At 50.8% G+C, this 27935-nt stretch overlaps 1 protein-coding gene across 8 annotated transcripts in view; it reads right to left on the minus strand.

Moving 5' to 3' along the window:
* The window catches only part of ZNF185 (zinc finger protein 185 with LIM domain), a 67278-nt gene that overhangs the window by 30550 nt on the left and 8793 nt on the right, over positions 1–27935 (minus strand). For 3 of the 8 annotated variants that reach the window (XM_062183842.1, XM_062183847.1, XM_062183839.1), the window contains exons 2-16: positions 23420–23495; positions 23186–23309; positions 22757–22822; positions 20955–20993; positions 20762–20839; positions 20084–20173; positions 19229–19315; positions 18425–18508; positions 18085–18126; positions 16087–16170; positions 8851–8937; positions 5734–5832; positions 4482–4580; positions 2319–2414; positions 1599–1676 (exon numbers count right to left, since the gene is read on the minus strand). In XM_062183842.1, the coding sequence (XP_062039826.1) occupies positions 1599–1676; positions 2319–2414; positions 4482–4580; positions 5734–5832; positions 8851–8937; positions 16087–16170; positions 18085–18126; positions 18425–18508; positions 19229–19315; positions 20084–20173; positions 20762–20839; positions 20955–20993; positions 22757–22822; positions 23186–23309; positions 23420–23453 (1187 nt within the window). In that variant the 5' untranslated portion in view covers positions 23454–23495. The remainder of the gene's footprint in view (positions 1–1598; positions 1677–2318; positions 2415–4481; positions 4581–5733; positions 5833–8850; positions 8938–16086; positions 16171–18084; positions 18127–18424; positions 18509–19228; positions 19316–20083; positions 20174–20761; positions 20840–20954; positions 20994–22756; positions 22823–23185; positions 23310–23419; positions 23496–27935) is intronic. The other 5 variants (XM_062183840.1, XM_062183845.1, XM_062183844.1 and 2 more) reach the window with 5 other exon arrangements.

Below are 27935 nucleotides of genomic sequence, written 5' to 3' on the forward strand. Positions count from 1 at the left end.
TGATCTCGAGAAACTTTGTATTGAGTTTTGCAAACTTTTAAACACCAGAGGAAAGTAGTTCGGAGTCTGGGCTCCAGAATTAGCCAGATCTAGACTGCCACCCGTTTTGCTTCTCACAGCACTGCACCCCTGGCTTTCCGTGGTAACCAGCTGGAAGTTATGGGTGTGGGATCTTGAGAACAGTCCCCAAAGACTTCCTAAACTAGCTTTCTGTAGTTTCTCTTGAGGTTTTCCAGAGACCCTCTTAATTAGCACTACTACTTGTAAGGCTCTGGATAAGTCATTTAACCTTTTTGTGCTTCAGTTTCCCCATCTTACCCATCTCACAGGGTTGCTGGGAAGACTGTAAAGCACCTGGCACTGCACATCCCACCCCCCAGCATCTGGTTTAAGTAAAACAAAATAAAAAACAAACAAACAAAAAACCAGTTGCAATACCTGGAGATGCAAATATGCATTCACTTACAAAAGCAATCCCAAATCATAGCATGCTCCCCTTTGGGTTGAAACTTGAAATAAATAAAATGCAGTTTCCTTATCATGCCTAACGAAAGCTCTGTTCCATCTGCAGTCTCTTTTTTTTATTTTTATTTTTATTTATTTTATTTATTTTTTTTTTATTTTTGACAGGCAGAGTGGACAGTGAGAGAGAGACAGAGAGAAAGGTCTTCCTTTGCCGTTGGTTCACCCTCCAATGGCCACTGCGGCTGGCGCGCTGCGGCCGGCACACCGTGCTGATCCGATGGCAGGAGCCAGGTGCTTATCCTGGTCTCCCATGGGGTGCAGGGCCCAAGCACTTGGGCCATCCTCCACTGTACTCCCGGGCCACAGCAGAGAGCTGGCCTGGAAGAGGGGCAACTGGGACAGGATTGGTGCCCCGACCGGGACTAGAACCCAGTGTGCCGGCACCACAAGGCGGAGGATTAGCCTAGTGAGCCACAGCACCGGCTCCATCTGCAGTCTCTTACCAGCTAGCCAGGCTCCAGTAATTCTACACTTTGGAACACACTAAGTACATTCCCACTGCAAGCTTAAGTTTTTGGGTCCTTATCAGCAGCTCCCTTTTCCCTGTTCTCTTTGCTCACTGCCCCCCACTGCACTACCACCATACTCGGTAGCCCTTGTTACTACCAATCACTCTTTATCTTAGCACCCTGGCTATTTTTTTTCAGATAAGTCCTTCCCAGGAGGCACAGAGACCTGAGTTCCAGGCCTATGTTCTTCATTCTAATTAGGTATCAACCTTGAGAAGCTGGAAAGTAGCACAGGAGATGCTGTGACTAGAGAGTTGTGTGCATAGTTAAACAGCTGTGTCAGTCATTGGCAATAAGGTACAAAAGGCCAATCATCCCCTACCCACTTTGGCAAGCCTCCTCTTCCATTGCTTCTGCCTAAGGACCTCATCACTGGCCACACTCACCTATGTACAGTGCCCAGGAAACACCAAGTTCTTTTGGGCCCTTTGTTTATCCTACTCCATCTGCTCGGAGGATTCACATTCACCTTTTGAGATTCAGATTAAAAGCCAGCTCTTCATGAAGCCATCCCAAGCCTCTTCCTTGGGTGCAGAAGCTCAGCACTGTGTATTCATGCCTTACCCCTTTGTGTCCTCCAGGTCTGCTGGACTGTCATTCCTTCTATCATCCAGAACAGCAGAGGTCAAAGTAGTACTGGAGCTGAGAGGAAGCACACAAGCCTACTCTGTCTCAGACCAAAGGAGGCTGGGGAGCCCAGGTCTTCACCTGCCTGGCTGCTTTCGCACAGGAAAGGGAAGAACTACATCTGCCAGTAAAGTCTGCCCTCTCAGTCCTGGCACAGACATCACTGTGTCTGATAACATCATTTAAGCCTTGGATGTGGCCTTAGCATCTCAGTTCAAGACTAGGCAATACTGCCTGATAAGACTGGAGCCACTGTTCTTCCCAGTTCCCTGCTACATGCTCCTTGCTAGCAGTATCTTTTCTCAAGCTCTGCCTCCCAGTGCCCTCCCCTCTACCACAGGTACAGTCTTCCCCTCCTTTCTTCCCCCTCCCTTGCTGGGCACTGCAGCTTGGTTCTATGTAGATTGGTGCTGGACTGTCCGGGCCAGAAATCTTATCACCTGTCCCTCTTCTCCCACTGCACTGGGTGGGTAGATCCAGCTCCAGGTCAGGCCCCTCTTAGGCCTCTCAGGCCTCCCTGTCCTGCTGTGATCACATGATGTGACGAAAGCATAGAGCTAAGAAGTGTAAAGGATGTCCTGGAGTGCTGGGGCTGAGGCTGATCCTGAAAACTGTCTGACAATGGGATTGCTCACTGGGAAGTTGCTCCGTGCTTACCTCACAGCCAGTGGTCCAGCCTTGCAGGACTGAGAGTTGGCACTATCCACCTCCTGATCCCCTGAGAAAGAGGCAAGGCCAGCAGCTGAGCCCATCCTGTGGAAGGAACCAAATGTAGTCTGGCTTCAGGACTTTGTGTCTCTTCCAAGAGAGTGACTTCAATCCCCAGTAGCTGATAGGAACTGAGGAGCTGCTCAAAGCAATGCTTGGGGCACAATACTACTGAGATGCCATAGGGCAGTGTGGCATAGTGGTTGAGTGCATACTCTTGGCTTTGCTCCCTCCCAGCTCTGTGTCCTTGGACACATTACCTGACCTCTTTGGGACCTTAATTTCATCACTGGTGAATTAGGGAATGAGAGTCATCATAACTATTCCTACAAGAGTAAATGAGTTCAGAGATTGCAAGTACTTTGGGTAATACCTGGGCTGTACATACAATAACATGTTCTGGTCTTTACAGGGCCCTGTGGCCAGTGGGAGAAGCAGTGCCCCTTCATAGTCCCTCTGTCTCCACCAAGTTCATACAGACTCAGGGGGAGCTCTCTCAGTCTTCCCAGGGTTAATTTGCCTTCTCTGTCTCTCTATAAAACAGGCAGACTTATGCTCACAGGGCATCCCATCACCTGCACAAGCCTGTACCCTGCACTTGATTTAGACACTCACCAAAGTAAAAAATCATAAAAATCTAGACGGGTCTTCAGATTACTTTACCTGTTATTTAGAGGCTTGGCTTCACTTTAAGGAAACAGAGTAGAAAGCAAATACTTCTAGCACAGTTCTGCCCCCTGGTGGCAGCCCAAGGACCAAATCTCTGGTCCCACAACCCTTCCTTGGACAGGCTCAGAGACAGTGGTCACAGAGGCTGAATTTAGAAGTCAGAGCTCTGGCTCTATGCAGCCACTGAAAACTAGTAAAGTTAGCGAGGGAAGGGGGCTCCTGATGGCCTTGGAGAAGTAGAGGCAGCCAAGTAGAATTGAGAAAGGGTAGTGGGCTGGTATCTTGTAGTTGCAGCCATCTGCAGACACCAGCTTTGCCACTCCTCCCTAGTCATCTGCTCTCAACTGTAAGGGCTCTAAGCACAATTTGCAGCTAAACGGTGTGAACCATCTGCACAGGTAGTCTTGGTGCCCAGAGATGACTCATGCTTGCTTTGGGATTCTTTGGGGACAGCTGGGAAAGTGGCTTTGACTCCACCCAAGTCCAGGTACCCACAGCCCAGCAGAACATGATTATAGCCTAGTTTATCTCACTAGGGCTATTGCTTTTCCTTTCACTGAATCTCAGAGTAGAAGTGGACAGAGGGCCGGCGCCGCGGCTCAACAGGCTAATCCTCCGCCTTGCGGCGCCGGCACACCGGGTTCTAGTCCCGGTCGGGGCACCGATCCTGTCCCGGTTGCCCCTCTGCCAGGCCAGCTCTCTGCTGTGGCCAGGGAATGCAGTGGAGGATGGCCCAAGTGTTTGGGCTCTGCACCCCATGGGAGACCAGGAGAAGCACCTGGCTCCTGCCATCGGAACAGCGCGGTGCGCCGGCCGCAGCGCGCTACCGCGGCGGCCATTGGAGGGTGAACCAACGGCAAAAGGAAGACCTTTCTCTCTGTCTCTCTCTCTCACTGTCCACTCTGCCTGTCAAAAATAAAAAATAAAATAAAAAAAAAAAGAAGTGGACAGAGAAGGCTGGGGGCAGGAAAAGGAGACTTTGGGGCTTCTGGAAGGGAAAGCAGAAAGCAGGACCAAAGAGCCTCCTAGTTGGTCCTCAGGGCCCAGCCAAAAAGTAAAAAGGTACCAATTCCTCCATCATTCAGTCATCCATTCATTAGTTTGTCCCTTCACATATTTCATTTATTCTATCCGCCCAATGCTAGCTCCATGCGGAAGCTGGGCCTCCAGCTGGGAGTGAAGCCCTGTGCCTGCTCTGGTAGAGCTTAAGAGCCAGTGGCAGTGGGTAGAAGAAGGAATAAGTCTCAAGCCTAAGGAAGCCCAAGAAGCAGTGGAAAGCCCAAGGACAAAGGATTTGGTGGGGGTGGGAGCATGGGCAAAGCAGTAGACAGGAGCCCCAGGAAATGACTAGTGTCCTACCCTCAGCAGCCCAAGTAGTTGGACAACTTGACCCTGGCTTGTCACCAGGAATATGACTGAATCTACCTCTCCAAGATAGCTCACCCTCCTCTTTCAGAGCTGATATCTGTTCCAGTCAAATCTTCAGGCAAGGACCCCAAGGCTCCAGATCCCATGTTGCCATCACTCAACGGTGCAGTTGGCCTATTTAGGGCAGAGAAGTATTTATTGACTCTGAATGTCCTGAGAGCAGGCATCAATGGGCAGAAACATGGGCCCTTGATTGCCATCCTGCACTATTGTGACCAGAGCTGAGCCAAGCCCGAGTTGACTCTAACAGGAAGTATTTATGTGTTTCTTCCAAATATAATGGGCTGCAGCAAGAGTAGAGCTAAATAAAAAAAGAGCAAAATGGAGGAGACCCACACATTGGGGATCTGATGACCAAGAAAGCAAGGGGCAAGGCACTTGGGGCCACTAATAAGCCACAGAAGTCAGAGACAGGGATCTCTCAGTCCTTCCTTATCCCTGTGGCTCAGAGTCTGACTGCAGGTTCCAGTGTTCCACATCAAGAAGGCCTGTGCCTTCTTTATATATTTTTAAACTTATTTATGTTATTTGAAAGGGAGAGAGAAAGGGGGAAGGGGGAAAGGAGAGGGGAGAGAAAGAAGAGGAGAAGGGATAGCGACAGGAGGGGAAGGGAGGGAGCTTCCTTCTCCCTGACGGGTCCATTGGTTCATTCCCCCAATGCCTGCAACATCCTGGGCTGCACCAGGCAGAAGCCAGGACCTCAGAACTCAATCTAGGTCTCTCATGTGGGTGGCAGACACCCAAGTACTTGAGCCATCGCCTGCTGCTTTCCCAGGTTGTGCATTAGCAGGAAGCTGAAATCAGGAATGCAGCTAGGGCTCGAACCCAGGTGTGGGTTCTTATTCATTACTGGCTAAGAGATTCCAATTCTTTTCTGGCTTTGCTGTGTCCTGGCCATTGGCAGCACTGTTATGTCCTGGAGTAAAAGTACAATGAGTGTAGCAGATTCAGGTCAATGGAAGAAACCAGTGTGGGGCAAGGGCTGGGGTGGGGGTAGCCTGGCCTAGTATTTGGTTCTGCTCTGCAACTGACTCCTGAATGATCTTGGCATGGGCTTCTGTTCTACAGGCCTCATTAATTCATTCTTTCGACAGATAGGCATTGAAGATTTGCACTACCAGAGGCACTTGGGATTACAGCAGGAACAGGACATTCCTGGTGTCAGCTCTAGCCCTTGACCCTGGACCAGTAGCCACAGAAGCCTTTCAGCTGGGTGCATATGGCCCCTGAATTCTGGGGATGATACATGCTCCCTGCGCTGACTTACCTCTCAGAGTCTGTGTCAGGGCCCTTGAAGTCCTCCTCACCAGCCAAGTTTCTTTTGAGCTCCCTGGGATGTGGGGTCCCCTTGTCACCTAGAGAGGGCCTACAGAGGAAACAAGCGTAAGTTAAGCACACAATAGCCACCCATGCTTAGGCAGGGGCAGTTACATCATCCTCTGATGCCAGCTGACTCCAAGGAGCTTAAAACCTACCATTGACGGATTGGCTCATTTATAAAACCTTACTACAAATGGCTGTTGTTGACTGAAGGCCAAAGTCTGTTCTCATGACTTCACATGCTTTACCTTTCCACACTGAACCCACACACGGGCACTGTTGTCATCTATGCCCACCAGACAAGCAAAACAGGGAATGGAGAGTGTGAGTGAGAAAGAGCTAGGATTTCCCAGGCAATTTGACTTCAGAGTTCTGGACTATATTCTGTCAGAGTGTACAACTGAGCCTACTGTCCTAGTTAAACCATTTTTCTGTTCTCTTTGAGGTTATGAGGGGGTTCCACGTTGGCCAATACAACAGAACCAGTCATGTCATTATCTCAGCCCACCTCCTTGCCACCTCTCCTTCCTTGTCCCAGTGACGCCACTTCCCACCTCCCTGGCTGCACATTCTTGGTCCTGTTGCCTTTTCATTCATTAAGTACTAAGTATGTCTATCAATGCTCCCTGCTCCCATGCCCCCTGTCCTCATGAGTGTAGTGGGTTATTGGGCAAAAGCTACAAGGTTGGGGCCGGCACTGTGGCGTAGCGGGTGAAGCCGCCACCTGCAGTGCCGCATCCCATATGGGCGCCGGTTCGAGTCCCGGCTGCTCTACTTCCAATCCAGCTCTCTGCTATGGCCTGGGAAAGCAGAAGATGGCCCAAGTCCTTGGGCCACTGCACCCACGTGGGAGACTTGATAGAAGCTCCTGGCTCCTGGCTTCGGATAGGCGCAGCTCTGGCCGTTGCAGCCATCTAGGGAGTGAACCAGCAGATGGAAGACCTCTCTCTCTCTGCCTCTCCTTTCTGTGTAACTCTGACTTTCAAGTAAATAATAACAAATCTTAAAAAAAAAAAAGGTGCAAGGTAGGAGTCAGGTAGGCTGGATGGGCCTGCCTGCTCTCGACCTGGAGCAAGTTAATTAACCATTCAGGCTTTTGGTTTCTTCAGCAGTCACCTGGATCTCTGAGTGTTGCCAGGCTGTCTGGGACAGTATGGGGCTTGGTGAATCCTGGCTTTCCTTCTTTCTTCCTTCTTCCACTTGAACCTCCAGTTGAAAAGTATGTGTAGGGTGTTCGCTAGAGGATTTTTTTTTAAAAAAGATTTATTTATTTATTTGTTTGTTTATTTGAAAGGCAGAGCTACGGAGAAGCAGAGGCACAGAGAGAGAAGTCTTCCATCCGCTGGTTCACTCCCCAAATGGCAGCAATGGATGGAGCTGCACTGATCCAAAGCCAGGAGCCAGGAGCTTCTTCCGGGTCTCCCATGTGGGTGCAGGGACCTAAGGACTTGAGCCACCTTCTACTGCTTTTCCAGGTCACAGTACAGAGCTGGATTGGAAGTGGAGCATCTGAGACTAGAACTGGCGCCCATATGGGATGCTGGCACTGCAGGCAGCAGTTTTACCCACTACGCCATAGTACCAGCCCTCTAGAGGATCTTAATGGGCTGTTGTAGCCTTGCCACCCCAGACAAGGTACAAGAGGCCTGGTGGACTATGGAGGTTGGGGAGACAGCAGAGACCTCTGCTATGACAGAGGCATCCTTGCTTCTGTTTGCATCTCTCAGGATCACTGCTCATTTTTCAGACACTGATCATCTTAGAGAAACCAAGGAAGCTTCCCATGTTGCTTTATTAAAAAATTATACTGGGTGATTCTAGATTATTCCAGCAGCAGACTTTTGAACTCATATTTTGGGCCAATTGTCATGCTTGGGTGCAAAGAGACTGTAGGGAGCACTGAGCTGCAACCCCTGCTGTCTATGTACCCATAGTCCTTTGGTTAGACAGATCTATGGATAAATGGATGATTGTGAGGTGGAAAAGATACACAAGGGAGAAAGGTGCCTTAGAGGAAAGGGCATTTGAGGTGAGACCAAACAATGCAGAGTGGGTGCACATGGAGGGAGAGTCTAAGGCTAGGAGGGGACCAGTTTGTGGAAGTTTCATCTGACAAGGTGGTGAGTTTGGACTGCAGAGTGTAATCGAGTGGGTGAGGAAAATGACATGGTTCTTCACAATGACTCCTGCCTCCCAGGCAGATGCATGGAGGGCAATGCGAGGATGGTACAGCAGGAAAAGGCTGCAGACAGCTGGGCAAGTGATGGTGGAGGCCCACACCTAGGGAGGGCAGTAGGGTTAAAAACATCTCTAACAGGAAGTGGCAGTGGAGAAAGTAGGGCTCAAGAAGGACAGGAAAGGAACCTAGAGATCCCCAGGACTCATCTTGGATGTCACTTCCTCTGTGCAGAGCTCCCCTAGCTTCAGTCCCAGCTTTCCTAGGCTCCAGGCCCAACCTCCAGTCCTAACTCCCTGTTCCCTGCCTAGATCCCAGACTCGAAAGCATTGTGAGCCCTTGCTCCCCACTGCCCAGGGCAGCAGATGGGCCTGTCCCACTTTCTGTTGGTCCCCCATCCCTCCTCATCTCCAGAATTGGGCATGGTGGCATTGTAAACTGTGGGGTGACCCAAGGATCCAACCCTGTGCCTAGTGGGCCCTATCACGTAGGCAGGACAATGTTCCAGTGGCCTCAGGTGGCTCCGGATAACTGCTGTCCCCACCCAGTGCAGGTGGCCAGTCTTGGCTTCAGGGATGAATAGGGCTGAGCTGTCACATCTGGGAGCTCCTGGCATATGGTGCAGTCAACACAGAGGGCTGACCTCACACTCATGTCTGTGTCTGCCTCTCCCTCCCCCATGGGACAGTCAGACATTCCAGCCTATGGTGGGTGGTGGCCACCACTAGATCTCCAGGACCAGGCCTGCCTCTCACAGCCCAAGCACTAGCTCCATAACAGAGGCAGAGAACTCATAGCTCATGACTTCCACCCACCTGTTGGCCCTACAATGGCAGAACCAGCCCCCAGGCTGTGGAGGGAGCCAGGACAGCAGCAGGATCCCCATACCTCATGTCTTCCAGGTCTGGGGCCACCAAGCGGAGTCCTGGCCTGGGTGTCATGATCTGTAGGCGGACAGTCTCCTCACCCCTCGAACTGCAGGCCAGAGGAGAGATGCAGGAGGTGCTTGTGAGAAAAGTGTCGTCCTTCCCCATCACCTGCTCCCCCCTGACACACATATCATTTTTTCTCATTTCTTCCTTGGCCTGGAACCTTCTTGATGTTGCCGAACTCAGACAAAAGTGAGTAAAGAGCTCCTTCAGCAGACTCCCAATCCCAACCTGAACCCAGCCCTGCCTCAGACACATCAAAGAAGCTTCTGGGTAGAAATGGGACCTCCCAACCCTGATGTCCCATCTGTCGCTGTCACTAATGGGATTGTCCTCGTATCTATGTATGAGTTCATGGGCTGATGGGGACTCATGGGTATGAGATGCCAAGGAAATCAACAGACCAAATTTGGAGGGGATGTGCCCAGGTGCCCATGAATTGGAGCTTATGGAGAGGGAGACCAACTCAGTCCTCCAAAGAAGGCCACTCAGAACTAAGTCTGATGTACTCTCTGGCCCCATTGCAGGTCCTGACACCAGTCAGGTTTGGCCAAAGCACTGGCAAGGGCTGAAGAGAAAGTAGAGCTCCCACACCAGACCTTCCCAGGTTCATGGAGGGAGGCTTAAGTTCCCCTTCAAGAAACATCCCAATTCACACCATAAGCACTCTCTCCCCTGGTCGGGGGAAGCCATGGTTTTTGACACAATGTGACTGGTGCTTTGAGAAAACCATTCAGCAGTCCCAAGAGGAGGAAGGATTGATGGGGCAAGGGTGAAGGCAGGGAAGCTGGCCTTGGAGTTGACTTTGGTGTGTGGCTCCAACCTAGACCAGGACCCTCTGTTCTTCTACCTCCATCCTGGGAAACACTGCCAGCAACAGGGCCTTTCCCCACCATGAAAGCCAGGAGGGGCTTTCATTCTGCCCATCTTTTCTTGTGATAACGATGATGACATTGGTATTGATTATAATGTCATTTATCACATCATAAAGTCCCTAACCTCTGGCCCTACTATGCCTCATTTAAAGCATGTGGTACCAGGACAGGCGAGTATGAGGAAGATATCCTGGTTACATAAGGGAGGCAAATGAACAATTTTCAAGTCTCTGCGATTCTGCCCAAGCTGGTGCCCCTCCTTTACTTCCTTCTTCTTCCTTTGTCTTCCCCCTGAACAATCCTCTTCTTAGAGACCCAGCTTGAATGGCACCTGTTCCAGAGGGGTCTGGAGTTGGGCTGGGTTCTCTCAAAAGCTATAAGACATTGAAATCCAAACCCCTGAGTTCTGTGACAGATGTCATCAAAGTAAGACAAAGTCGGCCGGCACTGCGGCTCACTAGGCTAATCCTCCGCCTGCGGTGCTGGCACACCGGGTTCTAGTCCCAGTCGGGGCGCCAGATTCTGTCCCGGTTGCCCCTCTTCCAGGCCAGCTCTCTGCTGTGGCCTGGGAAGGCAGTGGAGGATGGCCCAAGTGCTTGGGCCCTGCACCCCATGGGAGACCAGGGGTCTCCTAGCTCCTGCCTTCGGATCGGTGCGGTGCGCCGCGCCGGCCGCAGCGCACCAGCCACAGTGGCCATTGGAGGGTGAACCAACAGAAAAGGAAGACCTTTCTCTCTGTCTCTCTCTCTCACTGTCCACTCTGCCTGTCAAAAAAATAAAAAAAGTAAGACAAAGTCAAATTCAGTAAAGTGGGTGCTCTTCCAGAGACAGGTGTCCTTGCAAGAGGAGAGAAATTTGCACACAGACACACAGAGGAAAGACAGCCATGTAAAGAAAAGGTGAGATTGGAGTAATGCAGCCACAAGCAACAGTGACACTGAGGATTTTCAGGAACAAAAATGAAGAGAAATGCACGTGATGGATTTTCCCTCAGAGGCTTTGGAGGGACCACAGCCCTGTCAACATCTTGGTCTTAGACTTGCAGATTCTAGAATTATGAAAGAATAAATACTGCTGCTTTAAGAAACCCAATTTCTGTTACCCTATTATAGCACCAGAAAACAAATATAAAGAATCTCAGAGAACCTCATGGAGGAGTGTGCATGTAACCTAGCAGTTAACGTGCTCGTCTAACATGTCAAAGTGCCTGAGTTCAAGTCCTGGCTCCATCTCCTCACTCCAGCTTACTACCAGTGCAGACCCTGGGAGGCAGTGGTGATGGCTCAAATGAGTGAGCCTGGCCCAGCACTGAACAACGCAGGCACTTGGGGAGTGAACCAGCAGGTGGGAACACTTTCTATCTGTCTCTTAAATAAAAAAAAATTTAAAGACTGAAAGAAAAGATGTCAATGGAAAATGGATATTATGAAAAAAATACATAAGTTTCAAATTTGGGGGCACCAAAATAAAATCATCTTCTAATTCCATTTTCCATAAACTTTTTGAAGTTCCCTTGTATTAATTCTAAGAATCCTTCCAGCCTGTCCTTCCCAGTAACCTCTCTTCCAACTCCACCACATCCAAAAACCTTCAACCACAGTTAAGTGTAGTCTAATTTAAGGTTCTCAGTTGTTCTCAGATCTGTTCTGAACACAGATCTGGATGTTTTCTGAATCCAGAGGCCCAGAAACACTGATCAGCAAACGTCCAATGTGGCCCCAGTCATCTGTGGGAATGCAAGTGATAGAAGAGGGGAGCCTGGGGGAGGGGATGCCTTCTATTCACTGCCCTTAGTCGCATTTCCCTAAATTACCAGTAGATGGCAATATTGGTCTCTCCTTGCATTTGAAGAATGGCCTGCAACAAAGCAAGCCTTTAACCAGGAAGGCCCCACGATACCAGTGCCCAGGACTGTGCCAAGTACCTTCTATGCATTACCCCACTTAGTATTCAGGACAGCCTTGCAAAGTGGTTGTTACTGTTCACCCTACTTTACACAGAAAGACAAAGAGACTGCTCAAGATCACACAGCCAGTATAGGGCAAAGCCAGGGTTTTGTCTGATGTCAGAAGCTATGGTCTTAGTCATGGCTCCCCAGCTACCATAAAGCCAGGGCCTGGCCAAGGACCAGGTCCCAGGAGGCCCTTCCCTGGTCTTATGAGGCAGAAAACTAAGGACAAGGGGTGCTCACGCAGTGCCAGTTTTTGCAAGAGGGTACCTCAATTTGCAGGGTGTGTGGGAGCTAGTTAGGAGGAGCTACCCTTTGGGCTATAGTGAAAACAGATAAGGCATAACCAGGACTGGGGAGGGACAGAGCTATGATATTCTCCTCTCCCACTCTGCCACAAAGCAGCCTTTCCTGGAGGAGCTAGAGGCTGGGTTGAATTACTCACACAGCTTCTCACACAGCCAGGGAGACAGGAGATGAGTGGGGAGGTACTGATGGTGGCTACCTGGCCCAGTACAACACCTGATGGCTCATAGAAAAACGCCCCTCATGGCCAGCACCACAGCTCACTAGGCTAATCCTCCGCCTGTGGCACCGGCACCCCGGGTTCTAGTCCCGGTTGGGGCACCAGATTCTGTCCCAGTTGCTCCTCTTCCAGTCCAGCTCTCTGCTGTGGCCCGGGCCTGCACCTGCATGGGAGACCAGGAGGAAGCACCTGGCTCCTGGCTTCGGATCGGCGCAGTGCTGGCTGTAGCGGCCATTTGGGGGTGAACCAATGGAAGGAAGACCTTTCTCTCTGTCTCTCTCTCTCTCTGTCTAACTCTGCCTGTCAAAAAAAGAAAGAAAGAAAGAAAGAAAGAAAGAAAGAAAGAAAGAAAGAAAGAAAGAAAGAGAAAGAAAGAAAGAAAGAAAGAAAGAAAGAAAGAAAGAAAGAAAAAAGAAAAACGCTCCTCAGGACCAGGGTTAGCCAGAAACTCACCTAGAAGCTACCTGGGTGGATTCCAAATATTTTGTGACTGCAGAATCTGAAGGAGTAAAAACTATCTAAAGCATCAAATTCAGCCTCTTACTAGGAACGTGGATCCCTGTCTCCAGCTTTCCTGACTATCCCCTGTTGTACACTTCTGGAATGGCAGGGCTCATGAGATTCCAGTGTCTATAATATTCCATAAGCTGGCCCTACTTCCATTTCTTAGGGCGAAATAGGCAAGATAATTTTGCTTCCTCTCCTCCTAGCAGCTCTTTAAAGATCCCAAGATGGTAGCCATGGCCCTCATGTTTGTTCTTTTCCAGGTGGAGTACCCTAGGCCGTTCATCTCTTCCCCAATCCCCAAATTTTGGAGTGCCTTGCTAACATAGGTTTTGTTTACTTTTCCCTTCTCTCTCACTGCTGCTGGTGGTTCTAACCAATTACAGGCCATTTACAACTGCTCTTTCAAGTGCCCAGAGCCATGTATCTACAGACTATGGCTCTACAGGCAAGCCTCTCATGGCCTGAGCCAAACACCACATCATCCCAAGTCCCCAGTTCTCTGCCTTCCTGGCCACTCAATTGCTCTAGGCTGTCATTTTCAAGTCTCTGCCTTGCTCAGCTCCTGCTATGGGTTGAATTGTGTCTTCTCCACCCCTTACCTAAATAGTTTGTTGAACTTTTAACCCCTAGTACCAGAGAGTGAGCGTGTTTGGAGGCAGGTTGCTTGCCAGAGGTGATCAAGTTCAAGTGAGGTCATTAAGGTGGGCCCTAAGCCAGTGTGACTGGCGTCATCATCACACACAGGGGACATGAGGGCTGGGAGACACACGTACAGGGAAGCCAATGTGCACAGATCCCTAGAGAAGATGGTGGCCGCCCTGGAACACATTCTTCCCTCATTTCCCACATGAGGAACTTTGGCCTCAGGCCTCTGGCCTCCAAAAGAGGCAGAAAATAACATTTGTGTTTTTTTGAATCATCCAATTTGTGGTATAGTCATTCCTCAAAATCTATAGGATATTGGTTCCAAGACACCTCCCTCCTCCCCAATGGATATCAACATCTTTGCATGCTCAAGTCCCTTATATTGAATGCTATAGCATTTGCATAGTATCCACACACATCCTCCCATGTTCTCTAAGTCATTGCCAGATGACTTATAATACCTAATACAATACAAATGCTATTGGGGCTGGCACTGTGGCATAGCAGGTTAAGCCTCTGCCTGCAGCATTGGCATCCCATATGGGCACCGGTTCATGTCCCAGCTGCTCCTCTTCTGACCCAGATCCATGCTAGTGGCCTGGGAAAGCAGAGGAAGATGGCTAAAGTGCTTGGGCCCCTGCACCCACATAGGAGACCCGTAAGAAGCTCCTGGCTCCTGGCTTCACATCAGCTCAGCTCCAGCCATTCTGGCCATTTGTGGAATGAACCAGCGTATGGAAGATCTCTCTCTGTCTCTGTCTCTGTTACAGACTCTCTCTCTCCCTCTCTTGCTCTCTGTAATTTTACTTCTCAAGTAAATAAAAAAATCTTAAAAAAAATACAAACACTATGTAAATAGCTATTACACTGTCCCGTCTAGGGGATTATGACAAGAAAAAAAGTTTGTGAATGTTCAGTACAGATGCAATTTTTCCCCAATATTTTTGATCCACAGTTGAGTGAATCTGCAGATATGGGAACCTATAGATACAGAGGGCTGAATGTACTTTGTTATGGCAGCCACCTTGCTGTGACAGCCAGATGATGTGTATTAAATAGTCACAGGAATTTTCTGGAATAAATGTTAAATGCCTCTTAAATACAAAATAAAGCATAACATAATTCTCCTACATTATCACTTCAAAAGTATTTGAAACCATTTGTGGCATTTTTTTCAAAAGATAAACAAGGTGCAATGAAAGATATACACTGTGTCTCTGAAAATGTATATGCTGAAATACTAATCCCTAGAGCCTCAGAATGTTACTGAATTTGGAGATAGGGCTTTTAAAGAGGTGATTTAGTTAAAATAGGGTCCTTAATCCAATGTGACTGATGTCCTTATGAGAAGAGAAGATCAATGCACAGACACACTCTCAGGGAAGACTCTGTGAGGACACAAGGACAGGAGGCCATCTACAAACCAAGGAGAGTCCTCAGGAGAAGCCAATTCCACCCACACCATCATCTCGGACTTCCAGCCTCCAGAACTGGGAGTCAGTGCATTGCTCTTGTTGATGCCTTGCCCCCATATTGCAACCATCACCAAGTCCCCTAGATATTGTCTTGTAAGGAGCTCTCAAATCTTCCTCTCCACATCTTCAGAGGTTCTTATAGATAAAAGTTCCCATGGAGAGAGTCAGAGAAACAGAGGATCAAGAGGATGGGGTGACAGGTCTACAGACGGTTGTGGAACTCAAACTAGGGAGAAGAGTTAGAGGTTGCAATGACATTAGGAGAGTCAGGACAGCCCCTGGAGTTCAGGAAATGACCTCTAGGGGAAGGTACTCTGCCCTTCTGGCCTCACTGGTTTTCCAATAGTGTCACAGAAGTGTAGCTCTCAGCAGTCACAGGTTTAGGCAAAGCTCTCAATGCAGGCAGGTGCTTTAAACATCATCAACAAGGGCTATAATACTGTCTGCCAGACTTAGCATCATTCAGCACCGATTACAAGGAAGTATTGATTGCTTTTCATCCCACAGAAAAGAGAGCATCATTATCTTCCTGGATACCCTGGGGTTGGAAATCAGGGTGAAATTAGGGTCCTGCCTAGAGTGAGATCAGCTGTGCTCAGCCTGCCCCTGGCCTGTCACCTCACTGTCAGACTCTCCCCAGTTGGCAGGCCATGCTAACAGCTTACAGACCAGAGCCAGGTGACAATACCCACCTAGGCTCCTGGCTCCCCACAGGCTGGTCACACTCAGCGTGCTCTCGATCCAAATCACTCGAGACACTTTGGTCCTGCCTTCATCCACATGGTAAAGAAGGCAGCTGCACTGGGGATCCAGAGCCTCCTTCCCAGGCAGGTTGAACCTGGCCAACTTACAGGGGTGCCATCAACAAGGCTACCCAATGGCAAGTGACATTGTGGCAGCTGGTCCACTCCAACTGCAAGGTTGGTAATTTTTCTCAGGATGTTGTGCTGCCACCAGGCTCAGTGGTGCAAGGGTTAAGGTGACTCAGATAAGTACTAAGTAGATAAGAGCCAAGTACACTCTCCCTGGAGGCCAGACTGTTTTGCTCCTTTCAGCTCTGGGACATTCAGCAAGATGGGCTTTACTGATTGTCATGCCTCATCCTGTCACCAGGCACAGGAGGACATGGACCCTGAGGGCCAGCTGGGAGATGGTCTGACAGTGACACAGTGGCAGGTCTGGCAGTACCAGCCCCAGGCAGAGATGAGCGGTTGATTACCTGCTCAAGCCAGGAAACAGTCTTGCCACTGCGGGTGGCCCCTGGCTCTTCTCAGAAGGCCCGTCCTCATCCACCACCTCAATCCTGTGGGCAAGAAGAGAAACAGCCCAAGTAGTCTTCTTTGCTGCCCAAGAGTGTTCTGGCCTTTGAAGGATGTGTTTTCAGTGGCGACTAACTGCCCCAGCACTTCAAGGCCAGGTCAGGAAGGTGACCCAGGCTGGGGAATCAGAAACTGCAGCTCAGGATAAGCACAGCATACTGGGTTGAATGGAGTCCCCCCAAAGTTAATGTCCCCAGGGAATCTGTGACAGTGATCTTATTTAGAAATATAGCAGTGCCTCTTATTTGTGGTTTGGCTTTCTGTGGTTTCAGTTACCTGTGGTCAACCATGGTCCAAAAATATTAAACGGAAAATTCCAGGAATAAACAATTCCTAAGTTTTAAATTATAAGCCATTTTGAGGTGCATGATGAAATCTTTTGCCTCCTCACTCTCTTCCACCTGAGCCATGAATCATCCCTCTGTCCAGAGTGTCCACACTGTATGTTCTGACTACCTCTTATACACTGAGTAGCCTGTCCTAGTGATCAGATCAATTGTCACAGTTATCACAGTGCTTCTGTTCAAGTCATCCTTATTTTACCTAATAATGACCCAAAGTGCAGCAGTTGTGATGTAAAGGAGGTACCAGAACACAAAATAGTACCAGAGTCAATGTAGATAGCATGAAACCCTATATATACACACATCATCCATGATTACACTGGGAGTCTTGGAATGTATCCCCTGAGGACAAGGGGAGATTACTGTAGGGTCTTTGCACATGTAATTAAAGTAAGTTGACATCCTACTGAATTAAGGTGGGTCCTAAATCCCATGGCTAGCGTCATTCTAAGAAGAAGGAATCTGGACAGAGACACACAGTGAAAAGAAGTCCATGTAAAGACAAAGGCACAGATGCAATAATGCAGGTACAAGCCAAGGAATTCCAAAGGCTGCCAGCATTGATCAGAAGCTAGGAGAGAGGCATGGGACAGTTTCTCCATTGGGAGCTCCAGAAGGAACCAACCCTGTCAACACCTTGATCTCAGACTTCTGCTCTCCAGAACTTGGAGAACATCCATTTCTGGTATTTGAGCCACCTACTTTGCGTTACCTTGTTACAGCAGCCACAGGAACCTAACACAGCCAGTAAGAACACACCATGCTTTGTCTCTTCCTTTGTTTTGCCACCAGCCCTCGGTCACTGTATTCCAGTCAGCCTTTCTGGTCTTCCATTGAGCTAGTCCCACCTCCAGACCTTTCCATTGGCTGGGCCTTCTGCCTGGAACATTTGGTTCTTCCTTGATTTTCAGACCTCAGCTTGTTATGCCACTTCATCATGGAGAACTTCTCTGTCCACCCCAACGAATGGTCCCTAAATTCAACTCTCTAGAAGTTGCCTCTGTGCTCTTTCCCCAATATTTTCCTCAACTAATGACATCCCTTCCTCACTTGGCTGGGGTGTCCTGACATCCTGATCATTCCCTTTTGAACTCTGTTCATCATTTAGGACCCATCTATAATGTCACAATCAACTCCCAAAGGAATTTGTCATCATGGCCCTGGTCCTGATCCTAGGTGAGAGCAGAGAGGAGGTAAGAGGCAGGAGGATACTTGCTGGGGCCAAGGAGACTAACCCTGGATTCTTCCCAGCTGATAAAAGGAAAGAGAACTCCCAAGACAAGTCTCTGGAACAGCCTGTCCCTGGCAGGACAGAAGGAGGGGTAGAGAAACAACTCTTTCGTGTCTCAGGAGCTGCTGCTGTTTCACAGTCTTGTTAGCACTTGACAAATAGAAGCATTGGGCTACATGCCACCAGAGGCACCCACGTGCTCACCTGGCCTGCAGACAGCAGCTCCACCCTCCCCTCCCCTCTCATACAGTGCCCACGTTATCCCCTTGTTGATGAGAGGCCTTCTTCCTTGCCAGCAACAGACTTCCCTTGATGACACTTACCTCTTCGCAATAAATGGGGCCTGTGTCTCCTGGGTAGGACTGCTGGAAAGGAAGCAGAATGGTGACATATTGGGCAGAGCCTGTAAACAAATGGCATCCTGACTGTGGTGCCCAGAAAGTACCAGGCCTCTCTTCCATCCCTAGTACCTTGCCTGCCCTAGTGGCAGTAGTGAGACCTCTATTTTCTAAAAGGTGTATGTGAGACTCCAAGAAGGTCTGGCTAGGAAGGCCATTGGGAGTGGTCTTTCAACCCATGTTTTCACCAGCCAGAAGAAGGCTGGAGTCCTGAGGAGAGGGCAACTATCCCAGAACATGCCAAGCCCCCTGCCATATACCTTACCCAGTGCTCTTCTTGGCAGCTGACAGGACGTAAGAGTGCTCCCGAGGGGCCGTCTTCCTCACCACACTACTGGCAGCCTCTGATCTGGGGTGACACAGGATGGGGCTAGCTGATGGGTGGCAAGCTAGACGTGGGCAGCCAACATAGCCAAGCTTATACTAAAGATGACTCAGCATCACCCCAGGCAGGCACGGGAGAGAAGTCAGTTTTTCACCTTTTCCAAGGGTTATTCAAGAGAGAGGTAGAAACCGAGAGAAGGGCAGTGTGGGATGGCCCTGGCCCTGCCCTGGACACCCCTGTGTTGGTTCACTCATCTTGCCAACCCAGGAAAGTAGGTGCTAGCATCTCAATGAGTTACAGATGGGGAACATTTATGACTTGCCCAAGAACACACACGTGGCCCATGGCAGGGTAGGCATTGAATGCCAGCCAGTTCCAGAGCTCCTGAATCTTTGACTTGTACACCCAAGTGTGGGAACTGGTGCCACCATGGGATCTCCTTTCAGGAGGCTTCCAGAGCCTCCAGTAGAGGGGAAGGATGGTTGCTGTGCTTCCTGAGCCAAAGATGGGTCAGCAGATGTTGGGAGTGCAGGCAGCCTAAGCACAGGAAGGACAGGCCTTTATCTTCTCAAGGCCTAGATGCTGCCCCAGCCCCCTTGGTAAAGGGTAGCAGAGAGGCAAAGGGTGACAGATGACAACTACATCTATGACAGTTTAAGGAGCTTTGTTTGCTGAGGAGGGGGAAGAGGGTGGGAAGGCAGAGCCCCCCTCCTGTCCATCTGGATGCCCAAAGGGTCCTCTTACCTCCGCTTCTGCTCATCTGAAGAGAAAGGTGCCTCCTCTTCCTCGGCAGCCCCTGATGTTGAGCTGCGCCTAACATTGTAGGGTGCCCTGGGGGGGGGGGTGAGGCAGTTCTGACTCATCTTCCCCACCTCCCTATGGTTCCTGTCCCAGGTTGCCTCCTCAGCAGCTTGACTTCCCAACTTTTCCACCAGCACCATACACTGGTGTTGCTCCATTGAGAGCCAGCTCTCTCCTCTCTCCCTGTTGCAATCCCACTGCCCCAGAAGTGCCAGCTGCTCCAGGTCATAGATGATGCAGGACAAACAATACGAAGGTGTGGCACACTTGGGACCCGCAGGTACATCTCATGTTTGTGTATAAAGTCCCCCCTCCCTGGGAATGTAGTAGGAGGGGCTTTGAGAAGGACCCCAAGAGGTGCTCCATGGGCAACCTTAAAGGTTTCTTATCTAAGAAGCAGCTCAGATTTAGGCACAAACTGCCATCCTGCCAGGCTACCAGGGCCCACAGCATGCAGAGAGCCTGAGGCCAAGAGGGCTACAAGGGTAGGCCTTTGAAACAGACAGAGGCACTACCCTGTGGCCACGACTCACTGACCTTTCCTCCAGGCCTGTGGGGCTGCTTCTACAAACTCCTTGCAGTCCCTCAGATCAGAAGGGTAATGTGCATGGCCACTCAATTTTCTGGGACTTGTCATGCTCTGGTGGACTTCAGGCTACAGCTGCAACTGATAGGGATGTCAGGCCAGTGCTCTTGGCCTGTGCTGGAACATGAGTGGCCAGCTGCTCGCAGTGGGCTCAGTTTTGGACTTGTTCCTTGAAGGAAGGAATGGAACTGGGGCCTCAGTGGCATACTCACAGCTTCTTGTAATCCTCGGTGGTCATCTTATAGCCAGAGGAAGGAGTGCGGGCAGAGCCAGTGGTAGCTGCTCTCACCAAACCGGCAGCACTGCAGAGGCAAGCAGTTTCCATGGACCCACCCACAGGCCCCATCTTGCTTCTGGATTTACCGGCACAGTCACAGCCTCTTTTCTTTTTACTTTCAACCTTGCTCCACACTCCAATCATAAAGCAGCCCCAGCTGAGCCCCATGCAAAAAGCCTGGTGGGCTCTCATCTGTGTCTTGTCTTCTCTTCACCCAGTCCCTTTGACCTTTTTCTTCTGATGGATCCCCAGGTTCAGCCTGATGCCAAAGTGTTTGCACAATATACTACCTCAGCCTTCTGGGAAGAAGTTGGACTACAACACACAGTTCAATGCCATCAGCAAATCGAGGGTGTCACCTGCCAGACTAGGAGGACCCTGGGCCCAGGCCCTCCAAGGCTCCTCTCTGTCTCAGTGACCAGTACCAGGGGACTGCCCCGGAACAATGGCACTGTTAGTGGTCCAGGGTCTCCCAGAGGCCCACACATCCACCTGAAAGCCTGCAGGCCTTGCTGTGCACCTGCATCCCACCCCATCCCATCTTCTCTGTACAGCCTGCAGTACACCCTCACACCTCTCCACTACCTGGCTGGACAGCACCCACTAGACATACCTTTTTGGAGCTCCATTGGACTTGGGGAAGTGCTGCTGGGGCTGGGATGAGCTGTCTATGGGCTTTGTGAATACTCCCCTAAAAGAGACCCCAGAAGATGCTGTTGAGCTCCTGAGAGAGGCTGAAGGGCTGAGAAGTCAGGGGGTGGTCCTGGTGGACATGGAGAGGCAGACAGGGTCCTGTGGTCACTTACCGGATGATATAGCCAGTAGGCGCCCTTGTGTTTGGAAGCCTGCCAAGGGAAGAGGTGAGAAGTGAAGTCAGGCTGCATTGGAGGTCTCAGGCTGCATTGCTTTACTCTGCACCCATTTATAGCAAAAAGGATTGGCTGACGGGTGTCCTGGTACAGCAGAAGCAAGGGGAGCCAGTCACACCCATACCCTTAACCCTGGTACTTGCCCTGCTCTGTTTTTCTTGTGCTCCCTGGGGGAAAGATTCCTCTGTGGCCAGGACTAGCATGCCCTAACTTACAATAGGTATTCAAGAAGGTGTGGTCCATGGCTGGGCATTTGCTCCAGATGTATCCCCTTAAAAGTCTGACTTCCTGCTGGCCTGGTGAGCCTTGTTGTTCCCTTGAGAGTGAGCTGTGTTCTCAGGGCTGAGCCAGCTCAGCCTGGAACATCCCTGGTCAGAGGCCATAGCAGGCAGAGGAAGCTTCAGGAGGGTCCAGCTGCTCTTCCTTTCCCACTCCTCTGGAACTTTCTTTCCTCTGACTCCTTGGATGTCCACATCACAAGTCTTGAAGGAAGTTTGAGAGCATATCTAAGCCTTGGTTAGTTAGCTAGATGGCATTGGGCTCCAGGATCAGGGACCTCCTTCTTGGCAACAGTGGAGGGGGTTCAAGGAGACCAAGCAAAGAGTTGATAACGAGGAGTGGTCAGGGCTGTAAGTTTTAGGCTCAGGGGCAGGAGATAAGGGTAGCCTCAAGGAGTCTTCCTTAAAGTTGGGTGAGGTAACCAGGACTCACAACAGAGAGTCCCTCTGTCCAGCCATGGAAAGTCTTTGGGCTGGAGCAGTGGAGGTTGGGTCTAAGGGCAATGCAGAATCTCAGCTTTTTCCATCTCCACAGACTCTGTCCTTAACAGGGGATGGCCTTCTGGAGGTGGCAGAGTTGCAGGAATACTTGGATCATAAAGGTAATGTACTCCATTCTAGCTCTATAAGCAGTCATGACTGAAATACCTGTGGATGGCAGAGGCTAAGCCCATGGCCTCTGGCTGGGCCCCCAGTGAGGCTTTATGTAGACTTCAAGGGAGCCCCGCTGTGGCCCTGACTCGATGCCCCACGATGTGCTTTCCCAATGCATCTCAAAGCAAACCCTTGGGTGAGAAGTGCATCCCCTCTCCCTTCCAGCTGCTGCCACTGCCTGTACTGTCACCTGCGAAGCCCTTGCACCACACCCACCACCAACGATCAACTGTTTGGAGCAAACTGGAAACCACAATTTCATGGCCCCCCTTTCCCTCAGGATGTGCTTTTGTTTAAGAGCCCCCTGGACACTGTTGCAGAAAAGTATTGAAATAAGAGAGGCCACATCCCCTTGTTCAGCTGTCAAATATGTCATGCTGAACTTGGGGGACACTTGGAGCACCCTTGTGAATCTTCCTGGCATGCTGATCATCAAGTGCACTTGGCAGTCAGGAGTCCTGCAGGAAGCAGTTACGTGGGACTCTCAAAACTGCCCACAGCACCTCAGAGTCCCTGTGGGGAGGTGGGAAGGGGGTTTCAGAATAACAGTCTTCCTTTCAATGACCATTTTGATGTCTATTGAAGCTGAAGCTGTGGAGGCCTAGCAGGGAAGTCAACTGTCCCCGTAGCCACACAGCACAGTTAGTAGCCTGGACCTAGGGACTCCTAGACTCCCTTCCCTATCTTCCTGTACATTTGAAATGACTCATGGTAGACCCTCCATGCCGCTTCTTGGTGCAGCCTCCCTCCCTGGCCTCCTGCTGCAGAAGAGTCCCTGGGCACCAGCCACTGGACATCACTTCTTACCTGGCCTTTGAGATCTCTCCAGCTGATGAAAAGGATGTGGCACGAGTCCGGCCCGATGGCAGTTCACTGAGGAAAACAGAGATTCCACAGGAGTGGCTCCCAGGCTCCCTACCACCTGTTTTATCCCATGGCCTCCATCCTATGGGCCACCTTCCAAGCCCCACCATTCCTGTCTCACCTTTTCCTTCCGTGGCTCACCTCCACAGGTGCATGAGCACACACAAGCGTCTGTACTTGGCGACTTTCCCACCCTGGGACCTTGTTCTGGTCTTGTTCTCAGCTGGACTGCTTTGCCCCATGTTCTTCCCTCTCCAGTTGGTATGTGACCATGTGACCTAGCTAGTCCTGACTGGTGGAAGCGCCTCAGCATCCCCAGGTGTGTTTGAGGCCCTCATGTCACTGTCACCCCTCCTGGCCTCTTAGACTTACATGGTGCGGCTTTCTGATTCATCCTGCTTGGTGATCCAGCTCTTGTCGCCCTTCAGTGTAGTGCGCACTTTCATCTGCTTGAGGACGTTATTGCGCTCCTCCTCGCCTGGTGGCAGAGGCTTCCCTGGCAAGGGCAAGGCCAAGCAGCCTCAGAAAGAAGCCCCAGCCCCAGGATCATGGGTCCTCCCAATATGCTGCTCTCCCTTGGCTGCTCAGACAGTGCCCAGGCCTCACCTTTAGTGCCACCTCCAAGAGCTGAGATACTCATGGTGTTGGTGCTGCAAGTCCCTTCGTTGTTTCCACGAGGCTCCTAGGGACAAAGGTAAGCACTGCTTGGCACTTCACAAGGGTCACCATGTGGTCCCTGGCGTGCCAAGATCATCCAGACTCTCCTTTGAGCTTTAGGAAGGGCAAGAGTTGGTGGAGTCTTGGATGGTGAACAAGAGCCAGGGAACAAGCACTCGCTGGACCTGCCACTGCCAAGTGTCCACCCACCTGTCTGCCCAAGGCTGCTCACCTGAAGAACATGAAGTTCATGAGCAGAACATGAACCTTCCTCCAGAGTCCTAATGATCAGACTCTGGCCCTGGGGGCAGGTGGGTGGAGAAAGTTGGCAGCAGGGAAGGTGGGTGCTGGGGACCAGCTGCTCTGGGGTTGCTTCGTACCCCTTAGAAGCTGTCTGACGACCTGGAGTAGGTCAGCTAACCACTCCGCGACGCCTCAGTTTCCTCATTAGTAAAATGGCTGTGAGGACATAATGAGTCAATGTTCCCATAAGAGCCCAGCACCACTTGGCACAGCAAAGACCACTGGACCAAACAGCAGTGGCTTTCAACTTATTTTTTCTGGGAGAGGGACATTTGCTGGTCCCCAAATCAGCACAAAAATGGCCTTGTGGTGTGCAGCCCTATTTGATTTGGAAGGAGGCTCCACCTCCCGTGCAGAAAGGGCAGGGTCCCACTGGCTACTCCCAGAGGCCCTCAGGGACCAGACAAGGGCATCTTGTTAAGGCATCTGTTGGTATCCTGGCCCACAACTGCCCTGTGCTCTGCTTTCCCTCCTTGCCTCCTCCCTGGACCAAGATGGCCTTGAAGGCCTTTATAGCATCATGAAGTAGGAGACAGAAGGCCTAGATCATGGGGCTACTCATGGTCCTGCAAGGTTACAGCCAGCCCCTTGCACCTCAATAGAGGAGCTGAGGGCTCAGTGTGTTGGCACGACAGTGAGCAGGACCCTGGCTGTGCTGACACAGTCCCAAGGCAGGGCAGCCTCTCTTCCTGGGCTTTCTACCCTCTGTGCCCTTCTGAGCTGAGGCCCTGGTCAGCCCAGCACAGCTGCTAGCTGGCAAGGCCTGTACATGTTTCTGTGGTGGTCATGCGCACACTAAAATGGGCAGGGCAGGGGGCAGAGAGCAAACCAAATTCTCTTCACCAGCAAGAACTGGCTCTCCCATAAACTGAACCAAATCGGCAGCCCAGGCGGCTTGAGCCTGCCACATGCCAGGAATGGCACTTCATCAGTGGGAATGGAAGCCCCAGGTGCTCAGGCCTTGCACTGAGGCTGCCACATCAGAATTCTGCTGAGTGTTGCTCATTCCAGAGGTGATCCTAGAACCTTGCATGCCCAACTGTCCCCACCCTGACAACCTGTGGAGTGACTCCACGAGGTGGGGCACATGAGTAGAATCACTACCTGTGGGCAGGCCTGTGCAGCTTGGCCCCTGGTTCTTCCTTCAGCTCCTTGCCTGCAAGAGAGGCCCTCTTCCCACTTGGTCTTTAGGTTCCTTATAACTCTACTAAGCCATATTTGGTGGTGTAACTTATTTTGTGCAATGCACATCAAAGGTATATTTGTTTCCAAGGCCTAGGGGACTACAGACATCTGCTTGCACACATGAACTGGCAAGCAAGTGAAGTTCATCCACAGTTTGGGATGCTAACTCCATCCTAGTAACTCATCAGTTTCCCCTTATCAAAGCTAATGGCCACATTGCATAGAAGCTTCCTGCTACCACAGAACCAAATAAGCCACTTCCAAAATTAGGACTCACGTATGTGCAGAATGACAGAGGCAGAGGGGCTACTGGCAATTCCTGAGCCAAAGTGTGGGATGTGTTGTGTGTGTGGCATGTGCAAGAACCCAGAGTGAAGAAGGGCAGAGCTAGGTAGGAATACCACTGGTCCCCTCATACAGCTAAGACCCCCATGTGAAGACCAGAGCTGCTGTTTCCACACTGGCTCTTTTCCCTCAGGCCTGGCTGCATCTCAGAAGCCAAATTTCTTCTTCTCTGACCTCCTCCTTGCACTGCCTCCTTCCAGCAGCACTCATCAGCCCCTAATCCCATTTGGCCACATCAGCCCACACGTCTCACTCAGCTGCTCACAGTTCCTTACTGTTTTTAAAACCAGGGACAAACTCAGCAGTCCCCTGGCCCAGCCTCATTTCTCCTCAGCCTCCTTCAATATCAGCACATGTTGCAAGCAGGCCATGTGTCCGAGACTCCCAGTACCTTTGCTCATATCAGTGCCCACACCTTGAACATCCTCCCAGCTCTCTTGCCTCTCCCTCAGGGCTCAGCTGAGCTAACCACTCCTGCTCCTGCAGGCACCCCCTGCCCCGCTAAGCCGCAAAGCCAGGCACAGACCCAAGCACCCAGAATTTGTTGACCCCGATGGGACCTGCTCCTGCACCACCCTTAGCAAGGACAAGGCCCAGGTATCCCGTCACTCCCGAGCGCATAGCCTGCACTGACTGCCCCTCCTCACATCCCAGTGTCCTCTCCGTGGCCCCCTGATCAATGACAGTCTGCAAAGGTCATGCTGGGGACCAGTCAGAAGGGGGTTTCCTAAGTGGCTGCCAGGTGCTGATGGTAGTAAGCCTTGCAGAGGACAAGTCTCTGATGGATAAGCCTGGGAACTACTGATCCTAGGCCTAGAGAAGAAATCGCATGAGGAGAACACGGATGTATACAGGAGGGGATCGTGCCAAAGCTGAGTATGATGGTGAAAATCTGGCAACAGTTCAGTGCCCAACATTCATGGTTATAAACACTATCATCTATTCATCTATTCAAGCAAAGACTATGCGGCTATTACAAAGGGTCATGGTCCCACAGCTGCTGCCCAGAATGTGCTCTCACTGAGTCTGAGGGCAGTGATAAGGAGAAGTAAATTCAGTCAGCCTTGGGCAAAGCCTCTGGGGCCTGTGTGTGGGCCTTTCTGAGTCTCCCTGCCCTCTCCCAGGACCCTATCTAGCTTGGAAAAAAACCCAGGCACTGGACTATTCACCTGGGGTTGACCCTTCTGTGGGGCCCTAGGAAATGCTAACAAGGTAATATTGCCCACTTCATGGACTGCCTGCCCTGTGCCAGCTGGACACGGTGCATGTTCAGTCCAAATATCAGGGCTCTGGAGCCTGGCAGCATATGTCATCCCAGCGTTACTTTAACCCAACTGAGCCCTAGGCCACATTCTTAGGGATCAGAGCCCTGGTGACCCTGATAGCAACCCCACACAATGGAACACTCACTACAGCCAACTCTATTGCTTCCTCCGATGTGGGGCACTTGGACTTAGCTGCCAATTCTACCTCATTGTTGCGGGAGGATGCTTCAGACTCAGGTCAGCCACATGATGGTGGGCCTATATCCCTGAGTTTAAGAGAGCAGCCCACACAGCCCCACAGTCCTCAAGTCTTCTCATGCCTTAGATCTTGTGCCTGAGATTCAAGATCCAGAAAAAGTACAAGCAGCAGAAAGAGAGAAACTTCTGGGACATGTGGGGAAAACGGAGAGCAAATACTCCACAGGTAGCTCCTTTTGGGAGTGGGGCTAAGGACCTCCTGCCTCTCCAGGCTTTCCAGTCTTCTTTCTCTGAGAACGTGAGCTTCTTGTAAAGTCTACCAGGCCACCCTGTCCCATTAGCCCTAATAAGGCAAAAAGGCTGCCCACTCTGAGAGCAAACACTGTTCTCTGGGCTGAGACCTCTGCTCACAGCTCGGCACCTCTTCTCATTTTCTGTGTCTAAGACTCTTTGTGTGCCAAAATACTCCCAAACTAGAGTGCGTGCCTCTGCCTGGAATTTTCCATTCCACAATGTGGGTATCCTGATGCTGGTTGGTATCTTCATTTCCCAAATGGCCCAAAGAGTGCATTTCTGACCAGGATGGCATCTCTGTGGCCCTGTCAGTACCATGGCCCCATTTCTACTTTGATTGGAAAAAAGACTTCTGGCTCTTGGAGAGCTGCCATATCACACCACTTAGGGCATGGTCTGGGCTGCCAGTGGAACAGTGGGTTTACCTGACTCCTTCCACATGAGATGTCCCTCATGGCACACCCTTGGAGCCTCACTAGAAATGGCTCCAATACACAGTATCCCTCCCTGGGCCAATTCTGAACAAAGCCCTGCATTCAGACAATACCAGCCTGTGTCAGGAAAACACAGCCCCAAGCCCAAGTCCTTCTAAGCAGGCCAGACCATCTCAGGCACTGGGAGGGCACCCCCAGCCCACCATCTGGGCCCTTCATCTCATTCTTTCTTTCTCTTTTATCAGCCTGCAGATGGCTCTTGGAGCAGGATGGGCCGAGAGTTGGCAAACAGGGCAATCAGGGGAAGTGTCCCTGGCAGTGCTGTCAGGGAGATGAGGACAAACCCTCCCAGAATTCAGATGGCCTCAGAATGTCAATGGGCATGCTCCCTCTCCACCTTCCTCTGGGCTACTGTGGCCTCTCAAGGCTGTCCAGTAACCT

Source organism: Lepus europaeus, chromosome X (genome assembly GCF_033115175.1).
Source record: "Lepus europaeus isolate LE1 chromosome X, mLepTim1.pri, whole genome shotgun sequence".
Lineage (NCBI taxonomy): Eukaryota > Metazoa > Chordata > Mammalia > Lagomorpha > Leporidae > Lepus > Lepus europaeus.